The sequence below is a fragment of the Diadema antillarum genome, unplaced genomic scaffold (genome assembly GCF_040938485.1).
Source record: "Diadema antillarum isolate AM-2024a unplaced genomic scaffold, OU_Dant_1.0 seq00000098_RagTag, whole genome shotgun sequence".
Classification (NCBI taxonomy): Eukaryota; Metazoa; Echinodermata; class Echinoidea; order Diadematoida; family Diadematidae; genus Diadema; species Diadema antillarum.
This window is the reverse complement of record NW_027271187.1, coordinates 1,498,546-1,520,914: the sequence shown is the minus strand read 5'-3', so window position 1 is coordinate 1,520,914 and position 22,369 is coordinate 1,498,546. Positions and strand designations below refer to the sequence as shown.

Genomic DNA, 22,369 nt, shown 5'->3' with positions numbered 1-22,369 from the left:
TCCCGGTGTTAAATATATTTACATTCTAAACAGGTTTGCTTTCTAGCGTATAGTACCAAGCAGACTTTTCCCCCTTTTCTCCACTGTCGTCGAGCTCACCCTGTTGTGGACCCAGTGACGAGATTCCAGGAGCAAGATCGAAGTGACGTGAGGGAGGGGTGTCCCGCCAGTGTTCGCCCGGCAGATAAAAAAGGGAAAATTGTTACAGTATCTATTTCTAATCGAATTTTGTTCACAGCTTGACGTTATGGAGTGGTTGAGTCAAGCTTTTTGTCGGGGCTCTGGGCTATGTGTCCGTGATTCAAGGATTAGCTTAATCTGACCGGTACCAGGGCTGAAACACTAACCCCGCTTCATTCGTTTCTTGAGAGCCCAGTGGAAACACGGCGGGCCCTTAACAAGGAGGGCATAGTGAGAGCCCTGCATCTGAGAGAAATGTGAAATCAAAATAGAAAGGGGTAAAAGGAAAGGAGGGCTTTACTCTCTGTTCCCCCTCACTTTTTTTTCGAGGGTGTGTAAAAAGAAGTATTTTTGATTGCGACGCCCGAAGTGAGCTTTTGATTGAGAGAATAGAGTGGCGCCGAGTGCAGAGCTAAGATGTCTGTCTGGTGAATAAAGTGACAAATAATGACGGATTGTTTGTACTCGCAATTAGCCTGGCTTTGGTCCCGAGGTAATTGATCGCCCAAGTGGGAGGGTACCCACTGCAAATGACTTTTTTCATTCGTATGAATCAAATTTTTATGAGCGCTATTGAGGGTCCGTTCCAGTCTGGCAATCGCTTTCAGAGCTCCTTCAGTCTCCTGAAACCCAACCGCGGCCTTACGGGCGAGCGACCGACAAAAGGCGATCGGCCACTCGCTATTACACAAAATGTACACTGTGTAATTGTATTTGGATGGTGCGATCGATGCAAACCTTGAGTGGCTTTAGGCTGCATTCTGGTAAGTGTAGCCACTAAGGAGGTTTTGATACATACCAATCGCGAAGCGACGTGCTGCGGGCAAACCCAACGCGCCTGACTTCGCAGTCATCATAATACCACGCATAATATGATTTCCCCCTTACTTTGGGGCGCCTTACCCGAGCCGACCTCAAACACGTCACAGTTATCGCGCACTTTGATTGGCTCACTGGCCGGCAATTACGCGAGAGTACGGAGAGGGCGGGTATGACGATATTTTGGGTCACAAATTGATTAATGACAGACGAAGCCCGAAGTTTACTGGGACGTAGCGATGTGCGTCGTATTTTGGGGAGCTCTTTCGTCGGCTCGGAATCACATTGCTCTACTGCCCTGTCATATCTGGTTGTGAGGTTACCGGGCAAAATAATCTTACTACCGCCATCACTCCTGGAATGGACATCTAATTAGCTATTACCTTGCCGTGTTTACGGTACATAAATACTTTCTCACTGAAGCATATGATCACTCTCATCATATGACGGCAATTGAGCGCATCTGCAAGCATACCTCCTGGTTGCCTTCAGTTCAAAACTTTGTGGAAACTGATAATATTTGTTTTTATTTTGGATTCTGGAATATTTCTTTTCACTGTGAAGCCCCATGCATATCATGCACCAGAGCGAGACGGCGATACACGACGCCCCATTCGATCCGGCGTCCATCATGGCAAAGAACACGCTCACCGTCAGCAGCAATTCCGCTTTCACCCGACCACACCACAACCTCTCGCCGGTAGCTGCCGCCTCGCCGAACTCGAGTCAGATTGAGAAGCCGCAGAGGACGGACGAAAAAGCCGTGAAAGGAATCAGTTTCCGAGTGGAATCTTTTTTCTCCAAGTCGCCTTCCCCGTTGAGCGGCGAGCCCGGCAAATCCCACCACACGGACATGGACTGTAGCCCCGTCGAGTCGGGCACGCCGCCTCCTCAGAACTCGTCATCCAGCAACACGTCAGCGTCCGCGCCGTCTTTCGCCAGTCACAGTGTCGAGAACATATTAGCGAAGACATCTTCGTCTTCATCATCGTCGTCGTTAGAGAGCAGGACGGCGTGTACGTCGCCGACTACCCAGACGTACACGTGGAATGCCTCGAATTTCCCCTGGATGCAGGCAACAAGACTCAGTCCTTCATCTGGTGAGTATTTCCCCCTCAGAGTAACACAGAGAAGTTCCAATCATAGAGCTACTGAACAGTAGCTCCATGCTCCAATGTTGACGAACAACAGGGGCACTTGTGTGTACCACGTGAAAACTCGCACCGAGTGTTTGACTATGGAAATACATTGTGCCTTATCTATTCCTAGTAGCTTTAGTGGTTCTATGATTTTCTGGTAGACAAACATATTTTTGATACACTAATGCATGCCTTGACAAAAGTTGTATTTTGCCAAGCATTGTTGTTCGCGAGATTTTTTATTTTCTACAACGTCGAATTAACAACAACTTAAACGCACAAAATTGTAGTTCCAACTTTACATATTTTATTCACTGTATGATCTCAATCTACGATGGCTCTTATGAAAGATCGGTAAACTTGCATTCTATTAATGGAAATAAGTCTGTGTTGATAAGTTTGTCCCTCCTTGGAACATTCTGAGATGTTTGACGTATACGTACGCCCCAAGAAATCTAGTTACCCACTCCCTTCTCATATGGAAAATTATGTGCGCATTGCTATGACATTATCTGTGACGTTACTGTGCGTAGGGGGCGACGCCGTACGCGATCAGCACGTTTAGTGACACCCTCGTAATATGAGTAACATCAGTATGAGAATAGTAGGCCAGGCTACTGTAGTCCCACCTACAGAGACCTTTGCGTATACCAAGTGGAACATCATCAACTGTATGACTATACCATTATTGCAGGCCTGACCATTGTTATAGAATACGTTACTTGGTATATATTTTCTTGTCAATGCCAAGTAAAGGGTGTATCTTTCTCTTCATCGTGGCTTCACTTTGATGTGTAGGTGTCTAGGCAGGAAACATGAATCCGTGTTTGATCCTCCACTGTATTTACAATACGCTTTGAAAACTTCGAATTGTGTTCAGATAAGACTTTGGATAGTTGCGTTTGAAACCAAACTATACTATCTTTTTCTATAGAGTTGATGGATAGAGAAAAGTGGTGACCTTCGAATGCAAAACCAAGAAAGTTTGTGTCTGTTGAAAGCAATTACCACTATCGAGCTAAAACTTGGTTATTTATCGACTATTCTTCAGATGAACAAGCAGCAAAACTCAGGGGTCAACCAAAAATCCTGCAAAAAGCATGACCAGACTCATGCATTTAAGCCGACATAGTGCTGGGGTTGCTGTTTCCGACAATAATCTTACTTATTTCTTCTTCTTCTTCTTCTTCTTCTTCTTCTTCTTTGGAAAAATGAGAGAAGAAGAAAAAAAAAAACAAGAGAAGAGAACGATTGAAAAGGAGATGAAAAGTGGACTTGACCGAATCGATCTTCAGAAAATAAAATCTCAAAAGGAGATCAGATTAATTTTAATGATTTCGTCGACATGTTCCCATTTGTAGATACCAAGATTAGGTACAAACTGTACAATGCTTCAAACACATGCAGACAGGGAGGGATCAGAAATGACAATAGTTGACGGCTGCAGTAACTTCTTATGCGCATGTACGAACTTTTAGAGTACGAGATGGAAAAAGATAAAAGAAATAGTAATACTTATTGTGTAAATGGTGAAATCTAACGGATGTCTACCGTAGGGGAATGGGTGGATTACTAGTATTCTGTAACTCATTTTTGGAGTTAAACTCAGCGAGATTCCAAGTCGACCAGAAGACGTATTAGCTACTCCCAGCAGGTGCACAAGGACTGACTGACCCATGACTCTTACGACGCACTCGGAAAGGCGGCTTGCCATGGAGGGGAGGCGTCCGGGGAACGAACCACAAGAAGAAGTATAGCGGCGGCAAGGATCACTACCAGCTACCTTGCGTGCTAAATGACCCCACCGACATGTTTACCAATTAGCATACCTCTTAATCATTGTCAGCGGCCGACTGCTCAGCTAGGATTTAAAGTTTTGAAGATGAATAGTTTTTTTATTATGGGCTTTTCCATTTCGGTTGATCAGTCTTACGTGAACTATTTCCTCCACACCATTCTAGGTTTTCACACACAGCTTTCTTGTCCCCGCTATATACGCTGGCGACTCGGGTAGTACTCTTTTTCAAAAAAAAAAAAAAAAAAAAAAAAACTTCATTTTATCCTTGGTGGGACTGGATTGTTTCGGAGAGCTTCATAATCGCAGAGCGATTCGCCACTCAGCTGTCACGTAGGTACACGCTTGGTTGTTCGGGCGTTTTCGCGCCAACAAAGGGAAGATTTTGAGAATAGAGAAGTTTGAAAAGAACAATCAGAAAATAATAAATTGCCTGACTTTTGATGATCACCCTGCACCGCGATGTGTAGGCGTCGTAATTAGTCTCTCGTGAAATTATCTGGTATCTTTGCCTTCTCATGAAGGCGGTAAATTAATATCAAGTACTTTTCCCTAGCAGGAGGAAAAAATGACAACAAACAAACTTCGCATTCTTTTTCTTTTTCCGAATTTGTACAATGCTATGATCAGATAATAACTTTAAGGAATGCGCAGTTGTTTGTGCTCGACTTCAAGTGTAGACTGATGTTAACATATTCTTCTCCACGCGAAGTAACTCAATAAGTTTGTCTGTCATCCCCTCTTTAGACGGACTCCCAAACAACACGATTTTGCTGCCGTCCCAAAACACCTGAAAGCGTTTTGCTCATAAATAAACAGCATGTCTTTATATTTTGTCCGTTTATAAACATTGATGTATTATAAGTGTTTGATGTTGTAAGATTTTCATTTTGCTAAATTGCCCATTGCCTCTCAACGTTTACATTGCTTATACAACAACATCCTGAAGTGGAAGATAACAGAATATGTTGCTTGTACCCAGATGCAATTGTAACGTACCTGTCGGCCATTTGTATTTGTGCTTGTTCAATGATCTACTGAAGAATGATGGCAAGGAAATTCTGTGATATGTGGCTTAAGTTCATCGTAACAGTTTGATGTCTCAAACAAACTATTAGTAAGCTGTGTAATGACTCCGTCACAAAAGCAATCGAAAAATAGGGAGGCGTCGCCTGTAATGAGTTAGCATTGCAGCGTTATCGCTTCTTTCTACACTCAGGAACATAGTATTGTGCTTTTCAACTCTTCTTAAATAGTGTGTGAAATTATGAACTTTTTTTCATACGCTCCCATCATCGTCACGCCACCATTTTTTTCAGTGTTTCACTCTGCCACAATTACACACCGCTGTCGCGCCATAATTTATAAACTCTGCACTCAGCCCTTTATTGTCTATTTCCATTTTTTGATACAATCTCTCGTTCGACCAAAGAGGTGAAGCAATTGTGGCATTAAAAGCCAAGTGAGATAATGTCATCTTTCTCGGTTTAACATAATTAGACAAAAGGAGACATCCCATCTGTCCGCAACGCTTGATTTGTCATTCCGACAACCCTCCACGCCTTGGGCGATTCGGGGCCTGTCAACCAGCCACCGGTATCAAACGAGTCCAGATTGTGTACCGGCGGCTTCTAATGCCTCGCTGATGAGCAGATTGTGTCAAATAATACCTCGGATTTGTGGGAAGCATAACAAAATTTGTGGGAAGAGAGAGGATGTACGCATGTGATGGCGTGTTTAATTGAAATCATTAGAAAGGATTTGCTCGAGTCATTGTGAAGGTTAGGTATCGAGTTGCGGGGAGCGCATCTCCTTGCAACTCCGGTATTTTGGCGGGTTTTTTTTTCATCGTTTAAGTTTCCACGGAAATAGATTTGTAGAAATTAATTACCGAGCTCCCTTATAACCAATCACATTTGCATCAAAGGGGATTGCCGAACGACAGGTTGTCTGAAACACTGAATCGACGCAGTGTTTGGACGATAATAATCACTTGCAGAAGCCAAAAAGTGAATCAATTTTGATAATGATGCCAAAAATGACCCTGCATGCAAATGCAGATAAAAAAAAAATGTTGATTTAAAGTCATTGTGCCTATAAAATCAAATTCTCTTTCTTTCTCTCTCCCTGCCATGCCCGCTGCGGACAGAACTATTTTCCAGAAATTAGCAAAACTTCAAAATATCATAACTTCCTTATTTTTCATCTGATTTCAGTCAAATTTCTACTGTTTAACTCATAAGATTTTATTCTTTTTATCAGACTAACTTACATTTGGACTGGATTTTCCCTTTAAGGTTAAAGCTTCCTTCAACAAGAAGAAACCGTCACACGTTCATTTATCAATTGTAATCATTTTAAAACACAGGATCCTGTCGACAATATTGTATACCGCATAATATACTTCACGGGAGCATAATGTAATTATTATCTCATTGTGAAATAAGGCCATATACTCATGCACTAATTAGAAACCAAATCGAGCTGAATTGGGGCGTACGTGGTTTCATGGACCTCCCACAAAACTGAATTCCAAATGGAAATATAAGAAAATTAATAATTCGTGGAATCTTCCCATATTTCCCCAAAACAGTGATCGTGGTCATAGTCTTTTCATTTTCATTTCATTTCATTTATTTCATTTCCAACAACATTTTCATACACAAAATAACACAACATCAATGCAATGTAGTAACAAAGAAAAGTACGTGAAGTTGACAATACTACGCATCATAAAAGCAAAGTAAACAATGAAAATTGAATTGAAACTAAAGTTGCAGGAAATGGAGGAGACATGCTAAAAAGCTAAGCTTGTATTTTGCAGTCTACTCGTGGACAAAAAGACTAAATAACATCAAAAAGCAATTAGCTAGACATAATATAAAAGGTGTACAACACATACAGACCTATACATATAAACAAACAAACAAACAAACAGACGGACAAACAAACACAAGCAACCTCTCTTGTAAAGAGAAAGATAGAGAGAGAGAAAAAATTCAAATCTGCTGTTACTATAGTATGGAAGTGATATTGACACGGTCTTATAGATATATCGCTTGCACGCTACTTTTCACTATTCGGAAAAACATTTGCTCTGTTATCTTATTCATATTTATTCAGGTATTCTAAATTATGAAATATTATTTTCATTTTTTTCTGTTACCAAAAAAAGTGATGTTTGTATATTTGTCGAAAAATGAAAATAAATTGAATTGAAAAATTGAATCGAAAGAGTTGTAAGAATTTAGGGAAAGAATAAAAGGAAAGTTCGTGCAGCACATTGACGTGTTGACAAAAAGACATTTTATTATATCTTTCTCTGCATACCACAAGAGAAGAACAAAGAGAAGTTGATCCCACGGTTCGTTGTTATTGTTATTGCTAGATAACACATGTGCTCGTTTGATCATTCTCACTGCCTTGGTCGTCTTTGGGATAACAAAATACACAACTCTCTTCAATTTCTCCGATTTTGGTGAAACATTTTCCATTTCTGGTTGTAGGCTAACTGGTCTTTGCTCATCCCACTGAAATCAACTTGCACAGGGAGTGGGAGTTCACTTTCAGTCTTCTTATTTTTCTTCTGGTTTTGTTCCCCCTAAGACAAAAGAACAGAATCACCCATGGGGTGGGGAAGGGTAGTTGAGGGGAGCGGGGAAACCGACTCGAAAATTGATCTATCCTCTATACAGAAGGGATATGCGTAATATCATACACTTGTCCTTTTGCACCCGGTGTAAACTATCATGGGTGCAATTTATTGTGAGATAGAAATCTATTTTAGGCCAATATTCGATCAGCCAAGAGTTAAATGAATATGTTAAATAAGCGGGAAAGGTATATGTGCATAGCTCATATGTCCCTAATGACGATTAGAGAAATGAATTGATTATAATACCACGACACCGAATATTTAAATAGTCTTCGTCTGCGAATTATAATATTATATCATTAGTAGGAGAGAAAGGCGCCAAAACGACAGATGTTATTGAAATTATATCACAACACAACATAGGAAACGTGAATTCAAAATTGAAAGCTATTTAAATCTGTGCATTTTATCATTTTCGCAGAAAAAAACAACTCACAATATCTTTTATGTGGGCACGCGCAAACAAAAACTAAGTTAAATTCTTTTGATTGTAATCCATTTGTCAAATACCTTTACCATTCGAGCACACTCCTAGCAACATCCGAAATCTTTGACAAATTGGAGACATTTAAGAAATCAGGCCAGACCTTTCCATTCTGGTGTCACGTCATGAAAGATCTCACAATTTAGGGCAGTGGATATGGCAAAGTCATCAGTCCCACACGCTACAAACCGCGTTGTCTGCAGTTCGTGCCTGCGTGGCCCCACGACCCTTCCTCGGCAGCGTCACGAAGTCTCCGTCGTTTTGTCTTGCCTCCTTTCGATATTTCATGAGCTCTGATCTAGATCTCTGGAGAACTCGTGGTCAGAGTGGAGTCGTGGATACTGTTACCGATGACATTGCCACCTGTCCTCAAATTTGTCAGGGATTTATCGATATTTTGGGTAATTTGATGTGAATTTCTTCCGCCTAGGAAGACTGTAGGCAGCCCTCCATAAAAGCACGCAAATAGCAATGACTGTAAACATGTCAGAATGGCGCTCGTAACTTTGTCATATTCGTTTTTGATTGAAATTGATTTGAGCAATGCGAGCTGTCGCGACGCCTCTCGCCCCAGTGTTTATTTATCACGACGATCTCGTTGATGATCCGAATTGATAAAAGTATTCGAGTGGTCGCGATCCTTTACAGACACGTTTTGATAGTTAGAGTAAATGATTTCACCATGCACCTTTAAGAAAAGAAAAGGAAGAAGATAATAAGTGTACCTGGGCTACTTGCGACGTGAAGGATAAACACTCCAAAGGCATAACTCATTGCTATGAATTGATTGCTGTGTTAAACAGGCGACGGTAACAAAGTATTCAAAATCGCCGCAAACGTCCGGCTATCCGCAAGTAAAATTAATCCCCTGTTTTAGAAATTGCTCTGGCATAAAAACGAACCAGGCGCGGGATTGCGCTTTTTGCAAAGCGGGTCGGCGCACGCTTGTCCCGCCGGGGCTACCCCGTGGGATCAAGTTAATGACTCCCCCGATGCCGCAAGACGCCAACTCACACAAACGGCTGCTGAAACGGCGAGAGAAAAGAAAGAGGGACAGAGGGAAAAGAGAATTACACGAAAGGGAACCTTTGTCACAATACTATTAGAGAAACATTTGTTCTGTCTGTCGCGAACTGCGGCAGGACGGATACCACTGGGTGAATGGGCGACAGAACAGTTGTTTAATTCTGCCATTGCAGTAGAAGAATGAATTGGTGGTAATATTTCATATAACGTGTATGATGGTTTTTTAACACGTGGAGATTAGCACTCTTTGTCTTCATTATAGTGTATGAGAAAGGAAAGTTTTTTTTTCCCCCAGTGTTTGTTTGTTAGTGAAGCGCTCAAAAAGCACCATCCCTCCGTGGAAACAAAGAAATGCTAGCTTGTAAATCAAACTACGAAGTTAAAGGACAAGTTCACCCTCATAAACATAAGGATTGAGAGAATGTAGCAATGTTAGTAGAACACATCATTGAAAGTTTGAGGAAAATCAGACAATCCGTTCAAAAGTTATGAATTTTTGAAGTTTTTGTGCAGTACCCGCTGGATGAGAAGACTACTGCTGTGTATGAATAACTTAGATGTCACATGCGTACAACAATATAAGGAAAATATAAAGAGAATTTCACAAAATTCCATCTTTTGAAAAAAGTACACATTCCCCTGACTCCTTACCGACACATGTTATGGGTAATATTATTCCCCCTGCATTTAGAAAGAGGCAAGTCAAGTGCTCTTTTATTATGCGAAAAAAGTGAAAATATGTTGAATTTTCTTTTACATTTTCTTTATACTGTTGTACGCATATGACTCACAAGCTGTCGTAGTCTCCTCATCCAGCGGTTCCAACACAAAAATTAAAAAAAATTCATAACTTTTGCATCGATTGTCCAATTTTCCTCAAACTTTCACTGATGTGTTCTACTAATATTGTTGCATTTTCTCAATCCTTATGTTTATGAAGGTGAACTTGTCCTTTAACGTGTTTCCTCACTATAGATTGTATTCTATTCGTTTAATTAATTTGTACAGAAAACTTCTGGCTGTCTAGTTCTAATTCCAAGTTCTTTTGTAATCTGGCAGCCAGGGAAATTTCTCAATAGTGGATTCCCCTAGATTTGAAATATGCCTGTAATTATTGTAACACACACAGACACACACACCCACACACACGCGCGCGCACACACACACACACGAACTTACATACACAGTATTGTAAAGTAATGATGAGCCTGTATACTTAACATAAATCCGATTGATACAAAATGAAGAGAATAGAATAAATATGATAGTTATGATCAAAGCACGTGATCGTGCATATCGTGGATGTGAAAGTTCTCGCTTAAACATTCGAAATGGATTTAAAAAATGTAGAATTTGTTTCTAAACATCTCGATTCTCACTTCGAACTACAGAGGCTCTGGTTTGATCTCAGGTATATAGTCTCCGCTACAGCTCAAATCCAATGAGGCGGCCAGACAGTCACGCGTCCTTACTAATCTTATTCCGGATGATCCGAGGCTCAAACAAATGTCATTTCGCTCATTGTATGATATTTGTCACGGACTGGGAAAAAAAGGGGGTAAAAACACAATGAAATGGGAAAAAGAAAAAAAAAGTTTTATATTCTGGCCTGCGAAACTGTCTACCAATTTGCCGCGTTTAACTTTGAATTCAGTCGGGTCGTCTGCCCTCTAGTTCCAGGGTCCCAATTACAGGGCTGGCCCCAATTACACCCGATAAACGTGTTCTTGAACTAGCGCATCGGAAGTTGTTGGTCATATCCTTTCATTTCGGTCGTATTTTCTCCCGGAAAGGTTTACATCACGTCATTTTTGACGTCGAGAATGCCGTCAGGATAGGAGAAAGCGAGACCTGGTGGGTGAGCAGGGGAGTGAGCGAGTTCGGTGTACTTTTGTTTGTGCCGGGATGTTTCTTCTCTCTTTTACCACCCCCCCCCCTCCCCCACCCTTCATTTCCAACCTTAACTCCCAAGAATTCAACCTTACATGTGCCACCTGTCAGTTAATAGACCAGCGAGATTGACACGCAGACGAACCGTTGTCAAGTTGAGTTATGTATCTTGTAACACTGATTTGTCAAAAAGATGGATAAGCAATTTTCCTTTTGGTTTTCACAAGACACGATGATGTTGCGATAATTTCTATACACAATGTACTATATTCTCAGGAGGAATAAAAACAAGGAAGAACTACGAGTTTTGGAAACCTGTATTCAATTTTAACCTCAACCACAACTCAGTTGGACTCATGCAGTGTGTAATGTTTTGTGATGCGGAGACAAATCTTTGCGATGAACAGTTCATAAGCTTCAAAAGTTGTTTTATAATCCACATTCTATTCTTTGTCACCAGTTTTACGTTACCCTCTGGAATCAAATAATCCTAAGTCATCTTGAAGACATAGTCATAACATCATAAATCTATGAAACCTCTCCCATCAGTTCTCCCTTCATCCGCAACTTCGAGTTTTATGTTCAGTATGTGCAACTTCCGTAAAGCATAAGAATAAAGCGCATTTAGAAATTTAGAATTAGGTTAATATAATCAAAGACATGTGTTAAAGATGGTAGGGTTGAATGAATAAGTGCGGCAACTCTAACCTATGCATCGACACCGTCTTTCACTCACTAATAGCTGTTATCGATTGCATGTTTATCGATCGGTCAGCACGCGGGAAAAGTCAGTGCTTTAATGTGTGTACCGGTTGGTGCGCGCACTCAATAAACAAGCCCATTACAATGAATGCGTTCATTTGCTGACGCAATCCGCTCTCAAAAGTCAAACTTCATCTGACTCAGTGACTATAAATGGATCATCAATAGCACCACACATAGATGTGTTTTGTGAACAGCTCTATGGCGTCTTAAAATAGATGCCATTCTATTTCACGGCTTCCAAACCACGATGACTCAAGGGTGAAACATAAAAACTTTGAAACAAAGTCCCATTGTTTGATATTGCGACATTGATTTTTATTCCCTCGAAGATATTCTAGTTAAGAATAAGACCGACACTTTGACGATCTGCGATGAATAATTTTAACAATTATATATTTATCGATCCAGGTCACATTTGAGTATAAATTCCTTTAAATTTCAATTCATTTGTGCAACTATATTTTTTCTTCAAGAGTACAATGTACAAACGAAAAGACAGCAATTAGGAACCTACATACAGATTTTGGTAAAATATGATTATCTAAAGAAAATCAAGTTTTACAGACAAATTCAATGAATATTTTGGATACAAAATAAAGTAAATTGTTGCATTTTGTCTTCCATAAAATGTTCCGTATTGACTCTGATGTGCATTTAACGGATATTCCACCATCATCATAACATTATACGGCTCAAAATGACGGCATGACACTTGTTGTGACAATACTTTTTATTCTTCTCTTCTGTTGTGTCTTTTGTGCAGGTTCATCGGAAATCAGGTCCCCGTTTACAGGTCCCAAGGTTCAATGCACGCTCCGGAAGCACAAAACGAACCGGAAACCCCGCACCCCATTCACCACATCCCAACTTCTGGCGCTGGAGCGAAAATTCCGGCAAAAGCAGTACCTCTCCATCGCGGAGCGCGCCGAATTCTCCGCCTCCCTCAATCTCACCGAGACTCAGGTCAAGATCTGGTTCCAGAACAGGAGAGCCAAGGCGAAGCGACTCCAAGAAGCCGAACTGGAGAAGCTCAAAATGGCGGCAAAGCCGATGTTCAACCCGGCCCTGGGCATGCATCTGCCCAGCGCCGCGGCAAGTGCCTACTACTCGTCGATGAGCCCGCTTCACGCCGCGCTCAGACCGCCAGTATCAATCAATCCGTACCATTTAACACCGTACGCCTACTTTCCCTCGCCTGCAGCACCTTCGAGTTTAGTCTTTCCTTACACGAGCGGGAACTTTTGAGATCACCTCAACCACGGGAAATGTGTTGCCTTCACGATAAAACGATAAAGACGTTTTCTTGAGACTGAACGTACACTCACATACACAGAGTAAAAAAAAAAAAAAGACTTGTCGGCTGCTCAACGTCTTTGTGCTTTTCATTTTCAATATAGGATGAATCATCAGCGACGAATGTGATTTCTGTGAGATTCCATGATCTTCATCAGAGAGCACTAATGACGTTAAACTTGCTGCACGTTGAAACTGACGTTTCTTTTAAAACACCCTGTGATTTCAAAACTTGCCGTCCATTCTGGGCCAAAAAGTTATTATGGACACAAAATGCACTTGATATCTACGCAAATTTCAAGAAACAGACAATTTGTACTTTTAAATTTAAAGAAAAAGATGTAAAAAAGAGAGAAATGAATGTACTATAATATGTGATGTAATGCTTAAACGTCCCACCGAGCGTCCAACTTCAAAGAACTGTGCAGTGGCCTTTGCTTCACGATGTGCCAAACGATATCCCGCCTTCAATTCAAAAATCATTGTGTCTTACCACGCTGTCACGTGACAGGTGTAGGTGACGCTGAATGATGCCTGTGTGTAGTCATAGAAACCATAGTCACGTGACCCTAGTCTACATTTACATCGTGCTTTTATCATTTATGTTTGAACCACCATCTTAAAAGACATTTTTCTGCATTTTCACTTCGCGTTGACAGATTGATAATTCACATGAGTAAGCAATGTTTTTAAGTGCTTTTTTAAAAGTTCGTTTGACTTATTGTAAAATCCTATTAGGAGAAGTCTTGTTGGTAGAAGTTGTGAAAATTTTATTGTAATCACAATAATTCGTGATGTCAACGATATTTTGCCACTTTTTCTATATTATATTTGAATTTGTGCTATCAGTCACAAGCACAATGTGTTGCAATCCCATCATAAGAAGCGATGTTCCACCGGACTTTAAATTAAAGCAAAACGGTTTAAAATTATGGTGCCTTTTATAAACTAATTCATCGATGGATATTATTTATTTCTCCTTTTTGGCGGCCTTGAATGCAAATGAACTATTTTGATACATAAGTTAGAATGATCATTTACAAGACAGAGTGTATGGCTTAAACACAGTTTGATCAAAACTTTTCAACACGTTTTTTTTTTTAATCCTGATTTACAGAGTTTGGATAAGGGCTGAACTCTCACTAGAATCTTAGAGAAAGGACGTTGACAGTTTTTCATAGCGTAAGTCTGTTTGGCCATTTCCTCAGTGTTTTTCTCTAAATGATAACAATATATCAACACCTGGACGCATTCTTCAATTCCAAGTGAATCAGAGCACGTACAGAGATCTTGATGTATTAACTAGAATGGACTGCACAATATTCGGTTAAGTGATATGTGTCTTGTTAATCGATATGTAACCACGGTTGCCTGCTGCCTAGCACTGTGTTATTCAGCTGCACAAAATTATGACAAACATCATAAAATTTCCTGCATCTGTATTTCAGCAAAGTCTGCCTTACAAAAGTTTGCCAACACTAATTAATTTTTCATTAAATTTAACATCAGTCTAGACCTGCACACAGAGCTCTGTTAAACGAATGTTTTGTTGTGGCTTCACCTTATGACTTGGTGATTGAAATCCAAACAAACCAGGCAGACCATTAGAACCAACCATTGAACCCGTGACAGAGAGGCGTAAAATATGTATGTTGTTCATGATTAAAGGAAAATACGATAACACAGTAGTGACACCGACGAGATGCGTGAAAGTGGCGGATTACCGTCAGACACATACGCCAACTATAATTAGGACTAAGAGACCTAAAAAAAAAAACCACCTAAAACCTAAAAAGCCTAAAGGCAAATCGTATCCGTTTTTAGAAAATGACTGTCATATATCTGGAGATTTCTTTCTACGGCTGGCATAAAATGTCCAATATGTCATCATGTTACATTGTTGTTCCTGGACATTTTTGTTCTTCTTGTGTTAGCTACAAATTAAACGTGTCTGCCCTTTCCTTAGACGAACGATTTTGACATAAAACGAGTATTCATTGAAAGTGCTTTTTAGTGATACCTGTGCCTACACCGACAAAAAAGAGAGAAAATACCACCAAGTCTGTCTTAAAAAGAACAGGGTATTCTATTTTGTATATAGTCATACAGTATATTTAAAAAGAAGAGTATTTGTGATTTTCCTTTTTTTCGTATGGTCATCCTTCAAGTGCTTTCGCACAATAACTGTGAAAAGTGTATTCATATTGTATAAACAAGTTTTCTGGCTATACCGTAGCCAAGTGTTTATACAAAGCACTTGTTAAAGATGACATGTTGTCGTATGTTGCATGTTCTGAAACGAGAAATAAATGTCGGACTATCCATACAGTCTTAAAAAAGATTGATAAACAGAGAAAAGAAACCGATGGTGTCCTCTTGTATTTCATCTACACATTGCTTCCCACGAGTATATACACTGTAAATACAATACTGAGTTACTATCACACTATTACTATGTACTAGAAGTTAATATCGATATCGTCATTGCTCTAATTCGGTATTAGTCTTGCCGATGGTATGTCCGTTGTGTGTGTTCCATGAGAGTCTCTTGAGCATTTGCCAGATAGATCGCTCCATTTTATGCAAATGAGTGATTGCAAGCGTTCCTCACATAAAAAACAAACACAAAACAAACATACAACAACCACTTCCATTTGCCAGGGTTCTAATCATAATAAAAATGATTATAATAATAGTAAAGATGATAAAAGTAGAGATGATGATGATGATAATAATAATAATAATAATAATAATAATAATAATAATAATAATAATAATGAAAATGATAATGTATGACACTTATATTGCGGCGATTCCACTCTGTAGAGTGCTGAATTCGCATTATTGAAAGCATACATAATAAGCGAAAGGAAGGAGTACAAGGCTACATAACAAACGGCCCCATATCTCCCATAGCCCAAAGAAATGGGGAAAGCAATGCTTTCTATAATAATATAGGCATCGAATATGCTACTATGCAATTTGTAGTATATCATATATATATATATTATAGTATATATACATACATATAATGTGTTGTGTGTGTGTGTGTGTGTGTGTGTGTGTGTGATGATCTAACAATTTTATATTTTTATGCTAGTACGATTTTTTAAAGAGACTTGTGTAATGTTTTTCATCGATATTCATTCCTTTCTTTTGACCGCGTGCTTGCATGTCTGATTCAGTGTGTCTAGTGTGTGTATGTGTATGCAGATGTGTGTTTTGTTGAATGTTGTATGTATTGTTAGTTGGCGCGCTTGCTTTGGCTGCGCGGACAGACAACTGAAGCCTTTGCCACTGTTGTATTCTATAAAATCGACAAAAGTTATCGAACAAACAGAAAAAGTGATGACTGCAGATCTGTTATTTGATGCACACCTCGGGCCACTGTTTTTTGTCGTTTTCAGATAAACACATCGGTATTCAATGACGTCGATATCATAACGTCACGCCGATTCTTTGTCACTTTGCGATAAAACCTCCAGGCCTCTGTCGAAGACTATCGAAGACTGAACAGATCCCCGCCAGCAGATCCTCGGGCGATCTCGGATCTCCGAGTGATCGATCAGTATCCACAAATATTCATTGTTGCCTTCCTAGCGGGCATTTTGATTCTATCTACAACTATTTTTATTTCTATTTGGATCAATGATTTTTTTCAGGATACAGCTATAGGGCTCAATCATTACCCCATGTGTCTGTCTGTCATGAAGAGCTTCTTCACATTGAATGAATTGAATTTGCATCATGAATTTGTGCTGTATACGTGTATTACCCACAATTCATTTTTTGTTTGTTTTGTTTTGTTTGATTTGATATCATTTCTATAGTAGTTCCTCCAAGTACAGTAACAAATTGACACCAAATATGTAAAAAAAAAACACGAAACAAAGCAAAAACAAAAACCAAAACTATAAAAAACAAATCAATGTATTAATTCAAAATTTCGTAACAACACTGTCCCTGATAACAGGGTATAGGGAAGATTGTCCCATTGCATTGCATACAATGATAAAATCGTAAAACAAAGGAGAACAAACTAAAACAAGAGACCCGCCATCATAAGCAGAGCTTTGGACTAATTGGATTAGGCCCCCCTTATACATTTTAAAGTTGTGGTCACAACCATAATAATCGTTTTCTACCTTTTCCTTATTCTGTACTATTTTCTGTTTTGACTTTTTACTCTAGGAAATCAAAATACTTCCGGATTGACGTACCGATTGTCTCTTTAAGTGCATATTCACTGAAAAAACCCCCGAAAATTCAAAACAAAACAAAAACAAACAAAACAAAACAAAACAAAACAAAATAAATAAACAAACAAACAAAAAAAAAACAACTCCAATAGCAAAATGGTGGTACATTATAGACTCTATAGAGGATTAATAAAAAACTCGTACACAAAGGTTAGAAATTCCACGAACATGTTTCATTTACTCAAGCGTATATGGCATAATGTGCCTGGTTGATACCAGCTGCTGACTATACTGCTATACAGTATATATAGTCACCTGGAGGTTTACGTGTTTTCGTGGGACAGTAAACTTGGTTGCCTACATTAATGATTATGCAAATTTGACGAGAGAGTGACATTATCCTCTCGCAAGTTGCCCACCGACCAGAACACCAATCTTTCCTGAATTTCATCTTATCATCATTATCTCATCATCTTATCGTCATTATCATCGTCATTTCTTCTCACTTTTTCTTCATTTCATTTTCAATTATATCAGAAAGAGAACTTTGAAAATGAATTTGAAAAGAGAAAATGCATAATATATCCTTTGCAACAAATTATGAACTGTAGTAATGACTGTATGCAATGGTAACTTTCTAGACTGAGAGGTGTATAGTTGTTGCATAGACGACAAGAAATTATTATACACATTGTATGCAGACAATGATGATATTATAGAGTTTGTTTAATTGTTAATTGTTTAACTGTTGGAATGTTAAATTCCATTAACCCTTTCCGTGGCACATTAATTTATTGTCCATAGGTTTGTGCCTGAAATTTATGCACACAACACTTATTGGTAGGGGAAGGGTTAACAGTATGCACGATGCGGATATTCTCATTATTGATAATTTCCACTTTTCATTTTATTTATACTTTATTTTCATCACATAAAAGATAATACATAATATACAAAGCATACATTTTCCAACTATATTGTTAGGTAATTTGAAAAGAAAATGTGCAAGTTATGAAAATAATGTAATGCAAAATATGTGAACGGATATAGTGGGATGGCAATGCACACTTTTCAAAAATAACAAAGAGTAAATAAAGCGATGGAAAAGAGTGATCTACTGAGAAACAAAAAATAAACAAAGAATAACTTGAATTTCCTGTATGGATTTAGTCTTTTTCATCAGGATTTGCACAACAGCACGTGTTTGTTTGTTTGTTTGTTTGTTTGTTTGTTTGTTTGTTTGTTTTTCTTGTCACATATATAGTGCCGAGACTGCCATATGAATGAGTCGTGTGAGTGTATAGCCCATGCGTGGCGAACCACGGCCTCGGCCCCTTCCCACAGACGAGTCGGTATCACAAGGCTTGCTGCTGAACCAACCGAACTCTGCGCAGTGCAACAAGTGTACGTTCCTACAACCGCCCTGTCATTGCCTGGTAGGCTTATGTACATAAGTTAATTTTATTAATTTTTTTCTGCTCGTTTCATTATTGTCGAGCATGATAGAACTCCTGAAACAATTGAAACCATTTCCTTTTTTTTTTTCGAGCGAAGACAAGGATATTGAAGAATTTCAGAGATTTTTCGATGATGCTTCCGATAGTCTTCTGTTGTTCGTCTTTCGAGAACCAAACTATCATGGATCATGATATGTAAAGTCCATCATTTTTAGCTTATCTAGGGGTATGTGCGCGCACACACACACACGCACACACACACACACATACACACACACACACACACGAAAAAAAACCCATGATATAGATATATATATGCAGATACACTTCGATCGGCATTTGATATACTATACAAATAATAGATATACAATTGTGATGTAGGCCCCTTATGAAAAATAATAAATTTATTATGAAAATTATATAGAGCAGGTCTCCCTTCTTCTGAAATATTTATATTCCAAAGCTATTTGATTTATCTGTATCCTCCATGAATGATACAAAAACAAATTCTGGTGTTGCCCAAACTACGACTATTAAGCGAAACGCTATAGACACGCACACTCGCTGAAGCAGACTCTTTTCTTTCCAACAAAAATAGTTCACTGAGTTAAAGTGCATTTAAGCTTCCTCCATTCTCGCTTTGTCTTTCATCAACTGATAAAAACCACAAACTATTTTACACCAGCACAAAGTAATTGGGTAGTGCTTAAGTCAGAAAAGGCGAAATAAAGAAAAGCAGAAGCGTGAAACAGTTAACTTCGAGCTTAGACAATTGCGGGCATGTCGCGCCTCACTGTGTGCGCATGTCCCCGTGACAGATCGCGTTTTGCCGGATCACGGTGCGGAGAAGCCGAGCTGGCGTCGCCGAGCCAGCTCGCTTTGTGCCCGCTCACAAACCGGTAAATTCATGTTTAACTTGCGGTCGGGCGCTTAAAATACTTCCAACCTTTGTCGTGCCTTTATATACAGAAAAGGACCATGATAATAATCTCTCTCCCCCTTCTCTCCCCCCTCTCTCTTGGCGGAGTCGGGGAGTTGCCTTTCGGAGCGCTTTTGACTTGCTCCAGAGCCTAGTCTGCGCAAAGGAGAGATGTGATCATTTATGTCTGCCTTATTTCTCGAGTCACGGGGCACCAAAAGACCCGATTGTCAAGTGACGCCGCGGAGAGCTCTCTGTGCTTTTGTTTGGTAGACATGATCCCCAAATTCGTCTTCTTTTTCCTGCCCCCAAATCTGTTCAGCAATCAAGCAACTAATTTTTTTTTTTCTCGATGAATTATGACGTGCATATGTATATATTTTTTCCCTCTCTTCTTCTTTGTGACTATGGCTAAAAGCCCCAGGCGCTCCTTTATTTGCCTGAATTCGAATTAAAAAAGCAACTTTTGCTTAATATTGATATCTTCCGGCGATCTTTTTTTTTCGATGGCACAAAATGACACGCTGCCTAGTAGGTGAATGGCGATCAGAGCGTACAATGCAGCTGTTCTATGAGACAGCGAGAAAGGCATATCAGTGATGGTACAAGCGGAGACAAAGAAAAGCATTGACTTACAAATAGAAAAAAAAAGAACAGTTGAAGAGAAGGCCAGAAATCGCTAATTGAAATTGGACGAATAAAAACGACTGGTGACAAAGATCTCAAGTGGAGGGCATTTCGAGACAGGGGTTAACAACTTCCGACTAAAGAAGATGGGTTTGGGCGTCATTGCGGATAGAGGGCGGTTTTTATTACCTCCAATTTATTGTGCATATTCATGACTGAAGCGACGCACGATGAGCGCTAAATATTTGATTTGATAGTTTTCCCACTATCTAAACAAAGGAGACTTAATTGCTACAGGGAGCACATTGATATGACACGTGTGTAGGCAACGTTTTATAGACCTGCATGCATGCAAACGACTTGGCGTACTCCAAAGTACATCAACATAGTGTAGGATTGGAACAGCTGTCCCCTCCGGGTCACACAGAAGCTCACACAAAAACTTCCTCCGGAATGCATATTATTGGACAGTTTAAACACTCTTGAACGTGCACGAACTTGTGATGATGCCTAGAACACTTTGGTCTTCCCTCTCCCTCCCGTCCCTACCCTTTCCTCCTTACGTAGGTTCGTCCTTGTGGAGGAGTTGCTCCGACGTTCATTTTGGTCGATTACTTTTTCAGCTTCGGGCTAGTACAACATTGATCGTTGTCACTCTTCTTTTTTTCACTTGTTAAAATGTTAAAGGGATCGTACACTGCAAAAAGGCCGGTGTTAAATATGAAACACCGAGCTGGTGTTAAATTTCCGGTGCTCATGCATGGTGTTAGATTAACACCTCCGGGTGTCATTTCAACATTTAAAATTGTTTTTTGAATAGTTCCTTAGTTACTGCACTTCTTGTTAATTTTGAACTTCAACAAGACAATAAAGAATTTTCCGATAAAGTGCTTGATGTTTGAAAAAATCTGTAAATACATTTTCACCACAGTAACACCAGTTGGTGTGGTCCCCTATTAAAGCTGGACGGGTGTTATACCATTGAAAGTAACACCACCAATATCAAATCAACACCATGCGGTGTCATTATTGAATTAACTCTAGCGCAGTGTCAAAAATATCACAAGCCACAGTGTCAAATTAACACCACGAAGTGCCAGGCGAACACTTTTTAACACCGTCACAATACATTTTCTACACCTGTGGGTGTGGTCCTCTATTGAAGTTTGATCGGTGTTAGATTTAACACCCATGGTGTTAAATCTAACGCCGATGTTTTTACAGTGTATAGTTTTGGTTGAGACCTAACTTCAGGTTTCTAACATTCTTTGATGAGATAACGAGAAACCTCTTATGAAAATCAGATGAAAGAGCATGTGATTCCATAAGGAATTCACCGCTTATTTGATGAAAATTGGATAAGAAATGGCTGAGATATCCAAAAGAGAGCGGTCCTAATTAAAGGTGGAACCCACATTCTATCACGGTGTCTTTGTTTTATTTTGTTTTTGGATGTCTCAGCCATTCCAAAACCGATTTTCATCGAATAAACTTAAATTTCCCTTATAGTGATATGCTCTGTACTATTTTATGAGTGATTTCTTGGTATGTGATAGCAAAAAGTTAAAAGCCCAATTCTCATCTCCACCAATACTATACCATCCCTTTAATAGACACAAAAATATTATAAAACTCAAGATCGATACCAGCCCTTCCGATTTAGCCCCCCGTCAGAGTCATCGCGTACGTGCGTGGTTTTCATCAGCACATTGGTTTAGGAAAAAAAAATCATTCATTGTATTGCTTGTTTTTTTTCTGTCATTAAAAACCTACAAATGAAATGACTTTGCAAACATACAAAGTTTAAAGAAATACAATGATAAACATGCATATGCATGCAAAAGAGAGAAAATAAATATCATTGAAAGCTAAAAGTATGAGGTTACAGACAAAGAATATAAACAATAACAAGGACAGGATATTAGATGAGATAAGACGGCTGGATAACCCAGATTCAGCTACAAAATATATATGATTTCATTTTTTTGTTCCATTTTTCACACTGCTTATTCTGTTTACAAAACCTACTGACTAGCAGCTTGCAAATGTGATTAAATTCACAAATCCTAATTTTTGGCAGATCATTATTAATTTCAGAGCACGATTAGCAGCCTATTGTAC

General features: G+C 39.3%; 1 protein-coding gene across 1 annotated transcript; it reads left to right on the top strand.

Moving 5' to 3' along the window:
* The first annotated feature begins 1,567 nt into the window (after positions 1-1,567).
* Positions 1,568-12,998, top strand: LOC139726781 (uncharacterized). Its single transcript, XM_071637772.1, has 2 exons — positions 1,568-2,099; positions 12,517-12,998. The coding sequence occupies exons 1-2, from the start codon at positions 1,568-1,570 to the stop codon at positions 12,996-12,998; spliced, it is 1,014 nt and encodes a 337-aa protein (XP_071493873.1).
* Positions 12,999-22,369: the final 9,371 nt, after the last annotated feature.